Below are 21,798 nucleotides of genomic sequence, written 5' to 3'. Positions count from 1 at the left end.
GGTTAAAGTCTCTGCCTTCGGCCCAGGTCACGATCCCAGGGTCCTGGGATCGAGCCCCAAATGGGGCTCTCTGCTTAGCAGGAAGCCTGCTTCCTCCTCTTTCTCTGCCTGCCTCTCTGCCTACTTGTGATCTCTCCGTCAAATAAATAAATAAAATCTTAAAAACAAATAATTTTTTTTTAAATGGAGTTATTCAACCAAAAATAGAGTTAGGAAAGCTTCACTATATGAAATGGCTTCCCAGAAACACTACACAAATTTAAATTTCTATCACCAGTATCTATAAGTGGCTGTCTTAATCTAAACCAAATACATTGAACCAATTTTTAAAGTGTAAAATAACAATTATGAATACTTGTGTAGTATTTATCATAAGATGTGACATAGGTACTATGACACATTAGGAAAATGAAAAGCACAGAAAGGTTAGGTGAATTGACCAAGATCATATAGCATCTAAGTGGCAGAAATGGTACTCAAATTATGGCAGTCCCTCTGCTCCAGAATTCCTGCTGTTACTCATTATGCTATAGTACTTCCTGAAAACAGTACCTCATTATTTAACTTTTCATTTCTTTCATAACCAGAAAGGGTAAACAGACTTTTAAGGTTTATTAACATTAGCACCTTCTCTTCTATGACAATCCATACATAATTGGTAGTACAATTGGTAACTTCTTAATGCAAATATTTACCAGTGCTAATAAGCATTTTACTAAGCAGTGGGAAGAACAGGATTTAGAAGACTATAGTCCTAGGGGCATGTGCACCCCAATGTTTATAGCAGCAATGTCTACTAGCCAATCTATGGTAAGAGCCCAGATGTCCAGATGAATGGATAAAGAATGAAATATTATGCAACCATTTAAAAAAAAAAAATCTTGCCATTTGAACAATGTGGATGGAACTAGAGGGTAGTATGTTAAGCTAAATAAGTCAATCAGGGAAAGACAATTATGATACGATCTCATTGATATGAGGTATTTCAGGAACAAGACAGAGGGTCACAGGGGAAGAGAGGGAAAAATGAAATAAGATGAAACCAGAGAGGAAGACAAACCATACGAAACTCTTAATCTCAGGAAACTGAGGGTTGCTGGAGGGAAGGGGAGTGGGAGAGATAGGGTGGCTGGGTGATGGACATGGGGGAGGGTATGTGCTATATCCAGTGCTATGAATTGTGTAAGACTGATGAATCACGGACCTATACCTCTGAAACAAATAATACATTATATGTTAATTTAAAAAAAGAAAGAAAGAAAAGAAAACTATAGCCCTTGCCCTCATGGAACTCAGTCCAGGGAAGAGAACTAACAAGTAAGCCAACAACTGAAATATCATAGTAAATATTATGATGGTGGTATGCATACAGAATTTCAGGTAAGACTGCTTCTAACCTAGATGGAAAACGAGAGAAGAGGAGAGAGGCAACTGGGTAAGTGAAGTTAGATCTGAAAGTAAATGAAATGAAAGTAAATTAGCCTTGAAGGACTTACAGAATTTTGCTAGGGAAAACCATGAGGAAAGAGAATAAACAGGATAAAAAATAATACACTAAAGACATATAAGCTATGAGAAAGAAGAATAATAAATCTAAAGCTATGATAATTAAATCATCCAATGTCACCAGTACAGTTGGCAGAAATGAGAAATAAATAAAAAATAAATAAAAAGCAAGATGGTAGGGAGAACACCAATGTTTTAAGAGATGGGCAAAGAAAGAAAGAGCAGTTCTCCATTAACTATCAAGAAGTACAAAATGGTAGCCACAAAACCAAAAGACAACACAGCATACTATTATAGAAACCGTGGACAAATGGGGGGAGAGTGTAATAAAAGTAATTAGCATTGTCAAATGCTTTCAACTCTTACATCCATCCAGCTTAATAAACTATTCTGCACCCTAAAATTTTCACACCATATTCCCACTTTAACCAAAACCTTGCTCTCCCTCAAAGACACAGTCTGTCTCTGAACTCTTTCAAATAAAAACTGATCAACTGATAAATACTCTCACAGCCCATGTCCATTTCCAAAAATTAGTCTTCCACTCCAAACCACTCTGATCTGGCTCAATCCAAGCAGTGAAATCACTCTCCTGATCTTAGCCATCTACAAAACATCCCAGTCATTTCCTACCATCACTGACACCCCTTGTCTTTTGCCTTTCGGTTCATGCATATTTTCAACACCAGCGATCCTAATCTCTAACTCAGAAAAGCATCCCATGATCACCAATTAACCTTTTTCATCAATTACCTTGAAATGCTCCATTCTTCAAATCCTTATTTAAACAAATGCTTAGAGTCTTTAATATGACTGTTTTTAAAAATACATTTAAAGGAAAGATAAAATCAACATTTATAATAGCAACATCCAGAGATAGCCAATATCACTGGTGTGATACATAATACATAATTAAGATCATATTAATAATTTCATTCCAGTTTTGAGCTTGAAAAACCAGAGAAAATTTTCCAATATCACCTGAAATCCCAAAATAGTAAACTCTAATGCCCTATTCTCTGAGGATAATGCCCCACCCTTAGTACCCCCAAAGCTTATGCTGGACAACACATCTACTATTATATATGGATGTTGCTTTACATGAGGTAAACTTATTTTTTTGAAAATAATTTTATTGATGAACAAAAATCCAGGGAATATAAAAATAAAAATACTATAAGATCTAAAAAATAAAGGATAAAACTAGTAAGATATAAATGCTGCCCTAAGATAGATAGAGAACATAAGATGACGCAACGTACCTATGTAAAAAAGTCTGGAAAAGTATCAAGACAAAAAAAACATTTGTTAAAATTTAGAGAAATGGAAATCACTTAGCACATACTAAATCTGAGGCATTTGTATTTAATGAGATTCTAAGGGTGCTTAGCTAAGTATTAGGGCACTGTGATAACTGTGATTTATAATAAAAAATATATAATTGGTTTTCATTCAGCTCCTGTCCACAGCTCCTAAAACCCTTGATGTTAAGTTTCCGTCCACTTAATGACATGCCTGGTGGCTAAGGGCTCCTGCAGAACCCCAAATGAGGGCTGGTTACCAAGGGAACCAACCATACAGGTTGGTGAACACATGGAGGTGCTGAGAGGGTAGCACACCTTGACAGTGCATGGAAGTTCTACATCCCTTCTCATATACCTTGCTCTGTGCATCTCTTCCATCTAGCTGTTCCTGAGCTGTATATTCTTTTATAATGAAGTGGAATCCCAGCAAGTAACTGTTTTCCTGAGTTTGGTAAGCCATTCTAGCAAATTATCAAACCCAAAGAGGAGGTCATAGGAACCTCCAATTTATAGTCAGTCCAAAGCACAGGTGACAAAGTGGACTTGCACTTAGGATGTGAAGTGGCATCAGCCTTGTAAGACTGAGTCATTAACCTGTGGACTCTGAGGCAAACACCAGGTAGAAAAGTATCAGAATTGAACTGAACTGGGGGAAACTCACTTGGTGTCCACACAGAACTAACGAATTGCTTAGTGCAAAAATCACTCACACAGGGGCGCCTGGGTGGTTCAGAGGGTTGGGCCTCTGCCTTTGGCTCAGGTCATGGTGTCAGGGTCCTGGGATCGAGCCCCGCATCGGGCTCTCTGCTCAGCGGGGAGCCTGCTTCCCCCCTCTCTCTGCCTGCCTCTCTGCCTATTTGTGATCTCTATCCATCAAATAAATAAATTGAATAAATACATTTTTTAAAAATCACTCACACATCTGGTGGCCAGAAGTGTAAGAGCAGAGTGATGAATATAAGGGAAGCAAGTCATTTCAGGCACCAATGCAAGACATGATAGTACTATAAAAGAGAAGAAAGACAAAGGCAAACAATTTAAAGGAAGTGGAAAGAAGAATTAATCTAAATTCACCCTTCAAACATGTTTCATAACTGCGAGCAGCAGCATCTAGAATAAAAGCATGAATCGGAGTCCAAAAATGTTTTGGATATACGAAGAAAGTCTACAAAGATGAACTATCAGTATCTGAATGAATACTGATCATTACCTGGGAATAATAACCAAAACCACCCTAGACCATATCCTCAGGAGTTTGGGGGTTACTAAAAATAATAATAAATACATATGATGGAGAAATGCTTGAAGCTCAACCCTTAGCCTATATTAATAGCAAGGCCATTCTCAACACAGCATGATGTGCCAAAACCCAAGAGAAAATTTTAAAAACATTCAAATTTAAAAGGTAAAGTTTCAGCAGCGCCTGAATGGCTCTGCCAATTGAGCATCCGACTCTTGATTTTGGCTCAGGTCATGATCTCACGGTCAGAGACTGAGCCCGGCATCATGCTGTATACTCAGCATGGAGCCTGCTTAAGATTCTCTCTCTCTCACCCTTTGCCCCTTTCCCTGCTTGCATACACACTCAATCTCTCTCTAAATTTAAAAAAAAAAGAAAAGAAAAGAAAAAAAAGTGAAGTTTCAGAATTCCAGAAGACTAAAATGTAAAAGAATTTGAAAATAAGAAGCCCCCTTTTATTGACATTTACTTTGCTGCACACAGGTATCACTGATACGTATTTATCTGACCTGTGCTCATGATTTGAGAAAAATATGCTAAAGTATTAAACTTAGGGTGTGAATTTTGTTTTTTAAAAGCTAATACAATTAGGGATGCCTGAGTGGCTCAGTCAGTTAAGCGTCTGCCTTCAGTTCAAGTCGTGACCCCAGGGTCCTGGGATTGGGCTTATGTTAGGGCTCCCTGTTCGGTGGGCAATCAGCTTCTTCCTCTCCCTCTGCCTCTCCCCCCACTCTGCTCTCTCTCAAATGCATGCATTCTTTCAAATAAATAAATAAAATATTTTTTAAATTTTTTAAAATATAATCCTATATAATTAGGATAAATTGTAGCCACCAAGACTATTTCAATCATCTGACATATTCAAATCTGAACAAAAGAATACTGGTATACTTTCAGAAAAATGAGTTAAAAAAAGAGAGTAGCAAAATTTAACATATATTTGAAAACAATAATGAGATACCCCTGTATATCTATTAAAGAATCCAAAATCCAGAACAATGACAACACCCAATTTGACAAGAATGTGCAGCCACAGGAACTCTCACTTATTCCTGGCAGGAAAGAAAAACAGAACAACCACTTTGGAAGACAACTTGGCAATTTCTTTTAAAAGTAAACATAATTTTAGCATATGACTCAGTAATTATACTCCTCGGTATATACCTAAAGGAGCTGAAAACGTGTGTCTATACTAAACCATATGTATAGGAGCTTTATTCATAACTTGGAATACTAACTTGGAAGCAACCCAGGTGCCCTTCAGTAGGAAAAGGGTAAACAGTGTTACATCCAGACAATGGAATATTATTTAGTGCTAAAAAGAAATGGGCTCTAAAAACTTAAGAAGACATGGATGAAACTTAAAGCCATATTTTTAAGTGAAAAAAGCCAATGTGAAAGGCTACATACTGTATAATTCCCAATCCTACAATATTCTGGAAAAGGCAAAACCAAAGAAACAGTAAGAATCAGTGACTGCCAGGGCTTGGAGATAGAGAACAGAATGAAAAGGTGGAGCACAGAAGAATTTAAGGGCATTGAGAATACTCTATATGACACTATAATGATGAATACATGTCATTAAACAGTTCTCCAAACTCACAGAATGTACAAAAGTGTACGTGTACAAGAGTGAATCCCAAAGTAAACTACAGACTTTGGGTGATTATTATCATGTGGGTTCATGAGTTATAACAGTGTAATCCTCTCATGAGGGATGCTGATAATGGTGGAGGTTTTGCAAATGTGAGGGCAAGGAGTACATGGGAAATCTCTGTACCCTCTTCTCACTTTTGCTATGAACTGAAAACTTCTGTTAAAAAAAAAAAGAAGTCTTTAAATATATATACACATACATACATATACAGATACATTCATTCTACGAGTTACTACCAAAAGCCAAGCTCATTTAGCCATATGAAGTATAAACTAAAAAGTCTTACCATACCACTACCTCATAAACATAGACATATTTAGAACACCTAAATTCTGTAATGTCAGGCAGCCTTAATTATAAGCTTTATTCAGTCCTCCGAGGATAACTTTTTTTTTAAGTTGAAAAGAAAGCACAAAAAAAGCAAGACCAAAAGAAAGGAAGGAAGAAAGGAAAAAACTGGACTACAGGTGACACAATGAGATGGCTTATTTAAAAGCAAATGTAAGTAGAAGTCAACAATACTGTGATAAGTTATAAATATAATGTAATATCTACAGTAACCCCTAAAAATCTATAAAGAAATGTACTCAAAACCACTATAAATAAGTAAAAATGAAATTCTAAAAAACATTCAAGTAACCCATAAAAAAACAAACAAACAGGGGCGCCTGGGTGGCTCAGTGGGTTAAGCCGCTGCCTTCGGCTCGGGTCATGATCTCGGGGTCCTGGGATCGAGTCCCGCGTCGGGCTCTCTGCTCAGCGGGGAGCCTGCTTCCTTCTCTCTCTCTCTGCCTGCCTCTCAGTGTACTTGTGATTTCTCTCTGTCAAATAAATAAATAAAATCTTTAAAAAAAAAAAAAAAAAGAGTTCCAGGTCCTGGGGCACTTGGGTGGCTCAGTCATTAAGCATCTGGCTTCAGCTCAGGTCGTGATCCAGGGTCCTGGAATCGGGCCCCACATCGGGCTCCCTGCTCAGCGGGAAGCCTGCTTCTCCCTCTCCCACTTCCCCTGCTTGCGTTCCCTCTCTCACTGTGTGTGTGTGTGTGTGTGTGTGTGTGTGTGTGTGTGTCTCTGTCAAATAAATAAAAAATTAAAAACAAACAAACAAACAAAAAAATAGAAAATAAACATGAAACAAATAATAAAATGGTAGGCTCAAGCCATAATATTTATATTAAATGTAATAATTATCACATTAAATTATTACATTAAATGTAAAATATTAGGGCTGAATCTGGCAGAGTGAATAAAAAAATTTTCTGCTGTCTAGAAGAAACTCACCTCAAATATAATTATTCAGTAATTCACCTAACAAGGAAACAAAACCCAGTAAAAATGCAGAAAATTTTCATGATACATTTAAAAATTTTATATGGCAGCACACAACTGTAGAAAACACATTCTTTTTCAACACAAATATTTCAAAATTTAACTAACCACCAAGTTACAGTGCAAATATATTCAAAGGAAAAAAGCAGAGTATTTTCTGACAACAAAATTAAAACAGAAATCAACAACAGAAAGACTACAAGAAAATCCCGATGTCCAAGTAGTAAGTTTACATCTAATTAACCTACAGGCCTAAGAAGGAACTATAATGAAAATTAGAAATTCTTTTAAACTAAGGAATAACAAACAGAATACCATACTAAAATCATTAGATGCAAAGGCCTTAAATCCTTGTATTAGGAAAAAAAATGCGCATAATAATATGTATATCCAAATTAACAAATTAGGAAAGGAACAATAAAATAAAACCAAAGTAGAACATTAGAAATTGTAAGGAGCATAAATTAGTAAAATGGAAAAAAATTTAAAAACAGAGACGATAAACAATGACAATAGTTGGTTCTGATTGAAACTGATACATCCCTGGCAAGACCTGATCAAGAAAAAAAGAGGAAAAGACAAAGCAGTAGTAAGGAGAGTCAGGAATGAAAAATATCAGTAAAAACTTAATATTAAATAATTAATATTGGGGCGCCTGGGTGGCTCAGTGGGATAAAGCCTCTGCCTTTGGCTCAAGTCATGGTCTCAGGGTCCTGGGATCGAGCCCCACATCGGGTTCTCTGCTCAGCGGGGAGCCTGCTTCCCTCTCTCTCTCTCTGCCTGCCTCTCTACTTGTGAGCTCTGTCAAATAAATAAATAAAATCTTTAAAAAAATTAATATCAAAACCAATATGCCAATAAGATGAGGAAAATTTAGATGAAATAGACAACTCCTAGAAAAAGTATAACATGTCACAGGTGATATTTTTAACAAAAACTGAATAAGCACAACTGTTGTGTAAGTTATTTTGTTCTAGAATAACTGAATAAGCACATAAGTGCTGCAGTAAGTGAATCAATAGTTTAAACCTTTCTGCAAGCAAACAAATCCAAAGAGATTCTTCAGTAAAATCTTTAAACATTCAGCAAAGATACCCTTCCTAGACTATATAAATCCTTCCAAAAAACAGAAAGAGGGTACAACCCCCCCCAAATCATTTTAACAATCTTTATAGCAAAGCTGGAAAAGATCAGTGTAAGAAAAAACTTACAGCACAATGTCACTAATGAAAATAGATGCAAAATCCTAAGCCAAGTATTAGAAAACCAAACAATATAGAGGTAAACACCATGGCCAAGTTTGGTTTACACAAGAAATACAAGTAGTGCAAACAACCATCCTGGTGGGGTTTCCTAGAATGCAAAGTGTTCAGTGATAAAACTAGAATATGCCTGGGCAAATCAGGATGGCTGGTCACCCTAGGTGTAATGCTGATTTACCTTTTAATATTAAATCAATGTAATTATTCACATTAACAGAATTTTTTAAAAAGTAAGTATCACCTCAGATGCACAAAAATTTTGAAAAATACGCAATCCCCACTCATGATTAAAAGGAAAAATGTCCTCTTAGGAAACTGGGAATAGAAACTTACTTCCTTGAAAGATAAAAAGTACCTACAAAAAAACCTCCAGAAAACATCATACCTAATGGTGACACGTCGAAAGCTTTCACTTTGAGATCAGCACCAAGACTAGGATGCCCCGCTATCACCACTTCTATTCATCATTGTACCGGAAGTCCTAGCCAGCAGAGTAAGACAAGAAAAATAAATAAAAGATATAAGGATCATAAAGAAAGAAACTAAACTGTTATTATTTGCAGATGACGGTGTGTATACAGAAGACATAAAAGAATCTACAAATAACCAGAATTAATGAGAATTTAACAAGGGTGCTGGATACAAAATAATTATCTTATAAAAATCAACGGTATTTCTGTATACCAGCAACAAACAGTAAGAAACTGAAATCGAAGACACACTGTTTATAATAGTATTAAAAAAATGATGAAGACCTAAGAACAAATCTAAAACAAAGATATGTAAGAATAATACCCTGAAAAATATCAAAATTTTGAAAGACATTCTTAGGACCTAATTATAAACAGAGAAATACCACATTCATGGGTCAGAATACTCAATATTATATACAGATATGCTCTCCCAAATTGATTTATGGAATCAATAAAAATCACAGCAGGTTTACCATGAAAATGTACTAGGTGGTTCTAAAATTTATACAGAAACAAGAACCATACATAGCAAGAATTTGCTAAAGAAGAACAGTAACTTCAAGTTCTAATATTTAATACAATGTAGTTTTGCCAAAAAGATAGACAAATACACCAGTGAAGCAGAAAAAAGAGCCTAGAAATGGACCCTCACATATATGGACACATTATGCATGACAAAGATGGTGCTTGAGAGCAATAGGAAAACGATGGGCTTTTTAATTAAGGATGCTTGGACAACCAGATATCCATCTGAAAAGCTGCCTATCTCTCACATTATATACAATAATAAATTGTGTATAGCAGATTATAATCTTAATGTGAAAGATTAAAAAAAAATAAAGCTTCAAGTACTTAATATGGCAAAATGTCTCCATGACCTCAAGTAGGAAATTCCTTACCTAACACAAAGGCACTAATTATAACAGAAAAGACCAATAAATTTAACTCTACTAAAAACAGAAACTTCATTGGTCAAGGATATCATTAAGATAATGAAATATCCCAATTAGATGAAGAAAATATTTGCTGAAGATAAAGAGGACAAAGAATTTTTATCTAGACTATATAAACAACACTCTTAAGAAAATCAACTAAGTAGAAAAGATGCAAAAAGCTTTAAACAAGTACTTTATACATACACAAAAAAATCCAAATGGCAAACAAAAAACATAGCATGTTCAACCTCATTAGTCATTAGGGAAATGCAAATTAAAACCACAAAGAAACAGCAATACATACTCTCAAGAGTAGCTAAACTAAGAAAGTCTATTGTGATACCAAGTAATGGCAAGAATACAGTGCGAAAGCAACATGTATACAACACCTGTAAGAAGAGTAACTACTACAGCTACTCAGGAAAACAGTTTGTTATATACTAAAGATGTGTCCTATGACTCATCAATCCCACTCCTACACACATACCATTGCTACATATGCATACATACACCTGGGTACATACACAAGATAGCAGCACTGTTTGTGAATAGGCCAAAACTGAGAAGAACCCAAAAGTCCAACAACCACAAAACTGGGGTATATTCATTTAATAAAATACTATACACAAAACTAACCAACGACAGCCAAATATAACAATATGGATAAGCCATAACCTTGAGTCAGAGAAGAACAGAACAAACATTACAAATTGCAGAAATAAATATATTGAAGTTAAAAAAAAAACAACTTATAAATACTTAGGCATCGGGGTGCCTGGGTGGCTCAGTGGATTGGGCCTCTGCCTTTGGTTCGGGTCATGGTCTTGGGGTCCTGGGGATCAGACCTCGCATCGGGCTCTCTGCTCAGCAGGGAGTCTGCTTCCCTCCACCCACCCTCTCTGCCTACCTCTCTGACTACTTGTGATCTCTCTCTCTCTGTCAAATAAGTTAAAAAAAAGTCTTTAAATAAATAAATAAATACTTAGGCTTCAAAACAATAAAGAAAAACAGGAAGGTGATAAATATCAGACCACTGACCACCCAACGTGCAAGAGAGAAAGCTATAATCTGGAAAGGTTATGCAGGAACATTGGGAGTCCCAGTAATAATGTGACTCTTAAATCAGGATGGTGGTTACATGAATGGTCACTCTACATAAATCTTTAAATTGTAAGTTTGTTTTATGGTCTTTTCTTGTTTTCTTTCATATAAAAAACTGTAAAATTAGCTCACTGGAATTCCATACAAAACCAAAAGGAAACCAAGACTTATCAAAACTATCCTACTACAGTAAACAGGTAAAAATATCCAGAAGTATATTTCAAAATTAAATCAAATTAAATATATGACAGGTGTTTAAATGCTAGTACAAATCTGGCTTTTACATGAAAACCCAAAGCTCCTTTGTTCAATCAAACCATGAAGAAAGAATGACATTTTCATTTAAATACATACACTTATTAAATGCTATAGTAGGCAGGATCTAAGATAACCTCCAAAGATTCCCACTTAATATTCACAGACACACATGCAGTTCCCTCTCTTGGTGTGAGCTGGACTTAATGATTTGCTTCCAATGACCAGAAAATAGCAGGTGAAGTTACAAAAATTATAAAACTGCTATCTTCAAAATGCTCTTTCTCACTGGTTCCCTGTGAGAGAAGCCAGCAGCCATGTAGAAAGCTATCTATGGAGAAGTCCATGTGGCAAGAAATTGGTATCTCTTGTCTAACAGCCAGTGGGTGACCTTGGAAGGGTTCCTATCCTGGTCAAATCTTGAGGTAACTGCTGCCCTGGCCAACACCTTAATTGTAGCCTGGTAGAAACTCTGAGCCAAGGCACTCAGTTACATTGTACAATAATTCCTGACCCAAGATACCAAATGTTCAATTTTTAAGTCATCAAATTTGAGCACAATTTGTTACACAATAATAGATTACTAATACAAATGCCTACAACTGTGTGTCCTTCTCTTCGTATTTGAAAAAGAGGGACCCCTGGGTGGCTCAGCGGGTTAAAGCCTCTGCCTTCAGCTCGGGTCATGATCCCAGAGTCCTGGGAGGAAGCCCTACTTCAGGCTCTCTGCTCAGCGGGTAGCCTACTTCCTCCTCTCTCTCTGCCTGCCTCTCTGCCTACTTGTGATCTCTGTCTGTCAAATAAATAAATAAAATCTTTAAAAAGAAAGAAAAGAAAAAGAGTCAGTAGGGGAAAATAATTCAAAAATTAAATGTAGGGTTCTAAGAGCCCAAAAGGACTAGCAAGATGTGATACTGAAGTAAATAACTATGTTAAATATGAAAAGAAGATTTAATTTATTAGATTGATATATATCAATATCTAAACCAATACCCATCATAACCCTAATAAAAACTAAGTCTAAGATCACAAAGTTAATTTCCAATGTCTGAATGCTAATCTTAGAAAAATAAATTCAAAAGTAGTAGTCTGCCTCCTGGTCAGCCTATATTTTGCTTGAATAAATTCAAGTAAAAATTATACAACAGGAGATAAGAGCTCTAACAACTATATTTATTTTGAGGATTAAGCATGCAAATACTTAATAACATATGCAAGAAAATATAGTCACTTTATTGTCTGTACTAAATTATGAGGTATTAATCAACTAATTTTCTAAAGTTTATTTTTTTATTTATTTGAGAGAGAGAGAGAAAAAAATCCACGCAAGTGGAAGGAAGGGGTTGAGGAGGAACAGAGGGAGAGGGAAAGAGAATTTCAAGCAGGCTCCACACCCATGGAAGAGCCTGTCCCACCCGGATCTCATACTCTGAGATCAGGACCTGAGCGAAAATCCAGAGTCAGACGCTTAACTGACTGAGTCACCCAAGCACCCCTAGACTAAAGTTTATTATGATTACATAGCACTACTGTACCTAACTCCAACTATGAAGAAGTTCATGAAATTCAAAGTAATTTTTAAATGTTTTTAAAAATTAGAAATGTTTAAAGTCTGCTAAAATAAAATAAATAAATAAATAAAGATAAAGTCTGCTAACCTAGCACTAAATTTTTAAATTTTTAAACCTTTGTTAACCTAGCTCCTCAGTCCCTTATATAATTAAATACAAAATACTCAAAATCACTCAATCATGGATACATTAAAAAAAAAGAAAACCAAAATGTATTAATGACAATATAATCAGTGAATAGAAAAGGCACCAATATCCAGAAGTACTAAGAACTAGTGCACTTCTTGGTTAAATTGCCTACCATTAGAAAATATGGTTCAAGGGGGGAAAAGAAATCATTTAATCACAAGGATAAAACTAAAGTTAAGCTACAAAATTCTATAGCACAATTAACCCAGATATTTAATGAATAAAATATAGAAACACTGATACTAAGAACTATGTGATCAAACACAGTATCTTAGAAGGTATTACTCAAGGCCATCAGCCACCACATCAGAGAAAGGACAAATTCCTATCACTAGGAAGAGTTAATTACTAGGAAACAATTCTCTATTGATCTCTCCCATTTCAGAACATGCTGTCATAGCTTTTGTTCCGAATTACTTTTCAAGGATGTTTCTAAAGCAAACACCCTGGCAAGATGGAAATGGTGACTTTCCAGGACAAAGGACAGATTTGTTTTCTGATCAATATGATAAAAATGGTATCTCCCTGAAGGGCAAAGACTAAACTGGTTTTCCAGCAGATCCCTTTAAAAGACTGGGAATTTCTAAGCTCCGAGTTCCTTTGTCATTACATAAATCCACTATGTATGTGCAGCATTCACTTGAGCCCATCTCTACATCTCCCCTTTGGGACTTGAGGATCAGAGAAAACATGCAAACATGCAGCAGCTGTGCCAGATGTGCCATAATAAAGTCCTCTATCTCCAGCCCAGAAGTCTCATGGAACAGACAGCACAAGTGAAACTATAACAGGCTAACTCATCAGCTTGCTAGTAAGGTTATTAATCTCAGAATCTTCAGGGGTTTTTTTGGAGCTACATGCTGTATCCTTATTACCTGAGACATTTTCAACTCTAACAATTTTTTGCAAGCGTTAATACATCCCTACAAAAGCAGTGAAAAACCTCAGGGGCTAATGAAAACCTTAAATAATACAGGACACAGATAATGACCAGCCATTTAATTTAAACCCCAAACATCCTCATATTTCAACTATACACTTAATTGAGTCATTTACTCATCCATTATCAGGTAATTCCTCATGTACTTAATCCCACTTTCAATGAGTTGAAAGTCTAAGGCAGAAAGAAGCATATGGAACTACTACAAAACAATTTCATTCTGTTTTAAAGTTGGGAGGTATGAATGAAATGTGAAAAACCATAACTTCTCTAAAGAATTTTGTACAACAAAAAGATGTTGAGTATACATATTAAATTAGTAATTTTATTTGTACATATAATATTTTCAGCTTTGCTATTCAAAATGTAGTCCAAGGACCCAAAATATCAACACCTGAAGCTTGCTAGAAATGCAGATTATGGGGCCTAACAAGATCTTCAGGTGATTCTTACACATACCAAAGTTGAAAAAGTACCCAAAAAAAGAAAAAAAAAATGAGAGGAATAAATTTTACACCTGATCTTAGCCAAAAGGCCAAGAAGCAACAGGGAGGAAGAAATTTTAAATTTATAGTGAAGATAATGCTTTTTGTCAGTAGATACAGTAAAATCAAAATTATTAGCTCAGCAAAGCTTAAGGATGAGAAAAACAGTCATAAACCATGTAAAGAATATTTAGCTGTTAACAATATCATAATACAGAAAAATCCAATTGGAACAAAGTATGAAACAGTTAAAAAAATAGACATCACGAATAATCAAAAAGGGGAAATACCAAACTAAGGTAATGTAAAGGTTCTGATAATGTACACTAATAGTACTTCATCAATATAAAGACATCTCTCATCTTTTTATTTTCAAAAATAATAGACAGCCTAGACCTTAGCACATTATATATTTTTATTAGCACATTATATATTTTTTAAATGACTAAAAAACAACCTAATTAGATAACCTAAAATAAAAATTTAAGAGATTTGTGACAGTTAGGAATTTAAATATAAAACTGCTTTCAAAGTTATATCAGCATTGTCCCCGTAGCACAGGATTTTGCCTTTGATTTTCCCATATTTTGTACAAGTCTGAAATGACTAAGGAATTTTATGAACATTAAATTAGAACATTCTGATTATAAGATTATTAAATAAAAAATTATCTTTTCAGTATACTTCATGTCTTACGCTTTCCAGGTTTTAAGTAGGTAGCTATATTTTTACTTGCATTTTCCCCCAGCATGCATTTTTGCTGTAAGAAATATCTGAAACACTCTCTACTTGAGACTATATTATCTAAAGTTTCCTAAATCTTCTTTTCAGGGTGAAGGGTAGGCTGTCATTTGATAATTCCATTTTCTATTTTTTGCTGCATTGAGGTAAGTCATTGTACTCAATCCTACAGAAAACTTTTTAGCACATCTCCAAAAAGGGATTTTTAAAGTATCAAGTTCTAAGGTAAAAGAAGTTAAAATACAAAGAGTTAGAAAACTGCCTACAACTTAAACACTTTTTAAGTGTTTAAATGAACTTTTTAGCATGAAATGCCTCTACAAAAATGGGGAAAAATGGGAACAGTCAGCAACAGTAAATGAGACATTATGTAAAACATACAAAATAATATACCTCTCTCTTATTTCTTCTTGCAACCTTGAGGAATTCCATAAGGATCTGTAGTTGGGCTGCATGTGATTCCTATAATAGAAAATTATAATTGTTCTTTTAAAAATATAACTACGAGTTCAAAGTTTTCTTTAAAACCACAGTATAACCAGTATGAAGCAAATTCATGCATCCATTTAGCCTATTACTACTATTTAATCAGTTTTCCTGATTAAAAACTGTTTTTAACTGGCATTTTTAAAATCAAGCTAAAGCGCCTAGGTGGTTCAGTTGGTTAAGACTGCCTTCTGCTCAGGTCATGATCCCGGGGTCCTGGGATGGATCCCAGCATCAGGCCCTCTGCTCAGTGGGGAGTCTGCTTTTCCTTCTGCCCCTCTCCCATGTGTGCTCTCCCTCTCTCTTTCTCTCTAAAATAAACAAAATCTTTAAGGAACAACAACAACAACAACAACAAAAAAAAACTAGCCATTTTCCCCAAAACTAAAACTAATTTTAAGAAATACAGCCATATGGGGTTTCCATGTCATGCTTTCCTTTCTCTTTCCTTCCTTTAAAATACTCTATCACTATTTTTGGCCATCTTATTTACTTTCTGTCTTAGTGCAGACCTCTTTGGGTTGGTTTTGTTGGGGGCTCTATGTGCCTCCTGAATCTGGATTTCTCTTTCCTTCCCCAGATTCAATAAGTTTTTAGCTATTATTTCTTCAGACAAATCTTCTGTCCCCTTTTCTCATTCTTCTCCTTCTGGGATACCTATCAAGAGACTATTATGCTTGACAGTCTCTCTGACTTCCTGGATCTATTCTCATTTTACATATTTTTTCCCCTATCACCTGCTCAGCTTGATTACTTTCCATTACTCTGTCCTCCAGGTGGCTAACCTGTTCTTCTACTTCCTATTGGTTGCTATTTATTCCAGGTGGTCTATTTTTATTTACATTTAATGAGTCCAATAGCTCTAACTGGTTCTTTTTTGTGTCTCCTATCTCTTGTTGGAGGATCTCATGGAGGTTCTGCACCCCTTTCTCAATTCTAGCAAGTATCTTTATGCGTATTACTTTAAATCTGCTATCAGACATATTACTTATCTCCATTTTGTTTAGGTCTCTTGCTCTGATTTTGTTCCACTCATTCACTTAGGACATATTCCTCTCTCTCCTCACTTTGTCCATTGTTGTGTCTATGTGTTAGGAAAGTCAGCTACGCCTCCCACACTTAAAAGTAGTGGCTTTATGAAGAAGAGGTCCTGCAGTGCAATGTCTCTTTTTCACCAGAAAATAGTGCTTCGGGGTGTCTTCTATGTGTGTTGCTACAGGGGTGTCCTTTCATTGCAGTTGGGCTGTATTTGCCTTCACTCCAGCCTGCAATGGCTCTCTGCCTGTTATGGGCAAAGTCTGGTGTGCCTGTGGTGTTAGTGGGCTGGTCCAGGGTGGCCTTAGGCTTGAGCTGAGTCAGCGCAGGTATCTGCCAGAGATGAAGACGCACCAAACTGCAGGCACTTTCCCTATGTTGTGCCCTGAGAAGCTTTTGTTGGTGGGCAGGGCCTGCAGTCAGACCAGCTGCCTGCCCTCAGCCCACTGCTGGGGTCACAGTCAGACTGGTGTAGAGTTATCTTCCCCTCTCCCTGGAGCAGGACTTACTTTGGAGTGATACTGACCCTTGTCTGGGCTGTGCCCACACTGCCAGGCTTGTGGCCCTGCTTTGATGGGATCCTGCCAAGAGCAATCAGAGACAGTAGATCTGCTTCGTTGTGGCCTCTTATCTACATAGGGCTGCGGAGTCTGTTCTGCCAGCTTTCAGGTTGCTTTCTGGGTTATTTATGCCAATGCAGGTGTTCTCTAGGTGGCCACACAGCAACAGGTGAACCCAGGATCCTCCTACTGTGCCATCTTTCCAGCAGCCCGACAAAATTGTCTTTTTAATAAACCTCTATCAGTATATAGAAATAAACTATAGGAAAAAATATAGCACAAAGGCCGGGAGAGGGGAAATGAAGTATATTACTATAAGATTCTTGTAAATATAGATAGATGAAGGATACTACTTGAAGGCACAATGTAACAAAAATTGTATTAAAGACCCAAAAGTGGGTCCCTGGGTGGCTCAGTCAGTTGAGCATCAGCCTTCAGGTCAGGTTGTAATCTCATGGTCCTGGGATAGAGTTCCACATCAGGCTCCCTGCTCAGCAGGAAATCTGCTTCTCTCTCTGCTCTTCCCCCGGCCCTCTCATATTCTCTCTTTCTCAAATAAATAAAATCTAAAAAACAAAACAAAAAATGAAAAACAAAAGCAACCACTAAAAAACAAAACAGAAACTTACCATGATAAACCCACAAAGCAAAAAACTTGAATTCAAGAAAAATATCCAATCTAAAATCACATAAATCATGTTGTCTGACCACAATGCAATTCAACTAAAATTCAATTACCAAAATATCTATTTGGAAAAGTAGCAACATCCAAAACACACACACACACACACACACACACACACACACACACACACATCAGACTACTATAAGACTGGCAATAACTAAAAATGAGAAAATACCAGGTGTTCATATAGTACAAAAGAGCAACCTGGCAATATCTGATATGTTAAAATGTGCATGTAAATTCTGTAAACAGTAATTTCATTCCTTAAAACACTAAGTGTATACACATAAGCACAAGGAAACATGTATAACAATATTAAATGTAATAATGACACTCACAGCTAAGAATTAGGAAGAACGTAAATATCTACCGTAGGGGAATAGATATGTTCATGCAATGGGTTACCACTAATAAGTTAATATGAACTAGATCTATATTTACCAACATAAACCTCAAAAAATAAACAAAGAGGCATATGTAAAAAGGATAACTATAATATGAAACTTTATTATATAAACTTCTTTTAATTTTTTTATTATTTATTTATATTTGAGAGAGAGAGAGAGAACATGAGCACACACAGGAGCATGCAAGCGGCAAAGGGAGAGGGAGAGAATCACAAGCAGGGTCCATGCCCAGCACAGAGCCCAATTTACTTTACAAAGATTTATTTATTTAAGAGAGAGAGCACACACGGGGCGACTGGGTGGCTCAGTGGATTAAGCCGCTGCCTTCTGCTCAGGTCATGATCTCAGGGTCCTGGGATCGAGTCCCGCATCAGGCTCTCTGCTCAGCAGGGAGCCTGCTTCCTCCTCTCTCTCTGCCTGCCTCTCTGCCTACTTGTGACCTCTCTCTGTCAAATAAATAAATAAAATCTTTAAAAAAAAAGAGAGAGAGAGAGAGAGAGAGCACACGTGTGAGTATGGGGAAGGGGGTCTAAGGTAAAGAATTGTGGTAATCACTGCACAATACTTGTATGTCAAGTCATCATGCTGTATAGCTTAAGCTTATACAGTGCTATATGTCAATTATACCTCAGTAAAACTAAAATAAATTAACTAATTAAAGATAAAAGCCCGTTCCCGAAAAAATATGGGAGAAATTTCCACCAGCCCTGCCCACCCCTCACCCAGAATGAGAGAATCATTTTGGTAAGCATAACCGAAGCTACTTCCTTCTAAGATTCCTATTCAATCATATGGAATCCAGATCTCCATTATATTAGTAATCCACCACAGAATTCTGAAATTGTAAAGGAAAGTCCCTTTTCTTCTACCTAAAAATAAATAAATATAGATGAAGAAAGTGCAAATGATCACATTATGTTATAAATACCTGAGAAAAGAAAATCAGAGCTGTCCCAAAGAAACAGACATGAGAAGCACCAAAGAATGATCCAGCATTCGAGTGCCTGATCTCATTTCCTTATAGTTTCCAGAAAAGCTGGCTATGGTTCCAATCTTCCCAATATTTGGTTGTTAAACACTTCCTTTTCACATATGTCAGCTACTCACTCCCTTACCCTGTCAGTAGATTCCCACTTTTGTTTCAGCTAGGTCAGGGGGATACCTACTTATGCTGAGGTGTGAGTCGCTCCTAATGGATCATACTCAATTCCTAATACATGCAAATTCACATTTTATATTATTTATAAACATTTTTCATTGTTTATACTTTATTTTGTTTATATATATTTACATGAAGTAAACACAATTTTATATTTATTATTTTATTACATGAAACAGGATATATTTAGTTACAGTTCCTACCTTTCTAAATGCCTTTATTTAAAAGCCATACACTACAGCTGCCACCAACAAACACCTGCTAAAAGGATTTTATGTAGGTAAAAAAAATCTCTATTTTATCTTCCAAATCTCGTATGTGAATAAGGGAAGATCTAGCAAGGAATATATTCATTAGAAGACAACCAACCAGTAAAACTGTTCCCTACTAAAATGAAACTATAGAGGCACCTGGGTAGCTCAGTGGGTTAAGCCTCTGCCTTTAGCTCAGGTCATGATCCCAGGATCCTGGGATCAAGCCCCACATCAGGCACTCTGCTCCTCAGGGAGCCTGTTTCCTCTTCTCTCTATAGGCCTGCCTCTCTGGCTACTTGTGATCTCTGTCTGTCAAATAAATAAAATCTTTATAAAAAAATAAGATAAAATAAAATGAAACTGTAGGGGCGCCTGGGTGGCTCAATGGGTTGAGCCTCTGCCTGAAACTGAGCCCCACATCAGACTCCAGCAAGGAGCCTGCTTCTTCCTCTCCCTCTGCCTGCCTCTCTGCCTACTTGTGATCTCTCTCTGTCAAATAAACAAATAAAATCTAAAAAAAAAAGAAAATAAAAAAATTTTTAATAAAATAAAATAAGAGGGGGCGCCTGGGTGGCTCAGTGGGTTGAAGTCTCTGCCTTCAGCTTAGGTCATGATCCCAGGGTCCTGGGATCAAGCCCCACATCGGGTTCTCTGCTCAGCGGGGAGCCTGCTTCTTCCTCTCTCTCTGCTGCCTCTCTGCCTGCCTCTCTGCCTACTTGTCATCTACAAATAAATAAATAAAATCTTTAAGATCCCAGGGTCCTAGGATCAAGCAAGCCCTGCATCACGCTCTCTGCTCAGCGGGGAGACTGCTTCTTCCCCTCTCTCTGACTGCTTCTCTGCCTACTTGTGTTCTCTGTCTGTCAAATAAATAAATAAAATCTTTTCTAAAAAAAAATAAATAAATAATAAAATGAAACTGTATTTTGTCATGATCTTTCTTATCACTCAGTTGTTCTGAATATAAATGAGCCGCCACAACTTATAAGACCACCACTTAAAATTTTTTAAAGTTCAACTGCCAACTGAGGGTCTTAGAAGGGAGGGGGGTTGGGGGAGGGGGTGAGCCTGGTGGTGGGTATTAAGGAGGGCACATAGAGCATGGCGCACTGGATATTATACATAACAATGAATCTTGGAATACTACATTACGAACTAATGATGTATTTTATGGTGAATAATATAACACAATAAAAAATAAATAAATAGAGTTCAACTGCCACTTACCGCTTCCAGTTGTTTCTTCTTCTGCACTAGTAATTCCAACATGAGGTTGACATTGGCCAAATCAAGGTTATCCTGATCAGTTCCCAACAAATCCTGAAATATTTGCCACCTGTGGCCATTCTAAAAACGAAGAAACACAGTAACCTCCTAAGAAGACTGTTTTAGAGACCCTAAAATGTTTAACTGCTACTTCCTAATTATGTTTATTACATAGATATCAAAAATATACTATAATATTCTAACCTACTCCTTCCTAGCCAATAGTTCCCAACTGCCTTCTAATTATAATTAAACACTACTTCTCTCTTAAATCAATCTGGGTAACAGATACAGAAGGCATATTCAAAACAAATGTTAAGTGAGCATGTCTAAAGGTGTAACTCCCTTCAAAATAAGTACTTGGATTTTAATTATTTGTCTAGTCATATTTTCAACTTTGTCCTTGGTAAGGTACTAATTTAGGCTCACTTCCCTCAATAATTTAGGAATGATTCTCTTAAATTGAGAATCTTCCAAAAGTTTTTCCAAATTACCAACCGCAGTTCCACCCTGCCATATAATCTTCCAAATGCCATGTACTACAAGACAACTCTGACTCAATGTGATCCCAGAAGACCTTTCAAAAGATGATCATTAAATTTTAGACGATGCAGGTAACAAAAGTTCTTTATTAAACAAAATAATCTTAAACAAATTTTATTCTTAAAGAAAATCAATGACATATTAAGCTCTAATATCTCATTAATATTAAGCCAATAAAAAAAACTGAAATTTATTAAAAAGTAGTAATAAGAGTTGAAACATACGGTGCTACTCACTGAGTGGTCCAATTTGAACCTCTTTTCCTCAAATCTTTGCTTCTGTTTGAGAATGAGCTCATTCACTGAAAAGAGAAATAAAACAAAAAGCACATATAATTTGTATTGTTGTTAAATGTATCATCTAATTGTTCTGTTTAAATGGGTTCTATTTTCACTTTTAAGAGCCCCCAAATTAAA

The 21,798-nt window shown here is 36.3% G+C and overlaps 1 protein-coding gene across 2 annotated transcripts in view; it reads right to left on the bottom strand.

Moving 5' to 3' along the window:
* Positions 1–21,798, bottom strand: part of COP1 (COP1 E3 ubiquitin ligase) — a 245,375-nt gene that overhangs the window by 184,191 nt on the left and 39,386 nt on the right. The window contains exons 4-6 of one of the 2 annotated variants that reach the window (XM_082703978.1): positions 21,607–21,683; positions 20,801–20,920; positions 15,381–15,449 (exon numbers count right to left, since the gene is read on the bottom strand). In XM_082703978.1, coding sequence (XP_082560104.1) covers positions 15,381–15,449; positions 20,801–20,920; positions 21,607–21,683 — 266 coding nt within the window. The remainder of the gene's footprint in view (positions 1–15,380; positions 15,450–20,800; positions 20,921–21,606; positions 21,684–21,798) is intronic. The other variant, XM_082703979.1, reaches the window with a different exon arrangement.

Source organism: Mustela nivalis, assembly GCF_964662115.1.
Source record: "Mustela nivalis genome assembly, chromosome: 16".
Classification (NCBI taxonomy): domain Eukaryota; kingdom Metazoa; phylum Chordata; class Mammalia; order Carnivora; family Mustelidae; genus Mustela; species Mustela nivalis.
The sequence above is the reverse complement of the archived record's forward strand: the minus strand, read 5'-3'. Positions and strand labels throughout refer to the sequence as shown.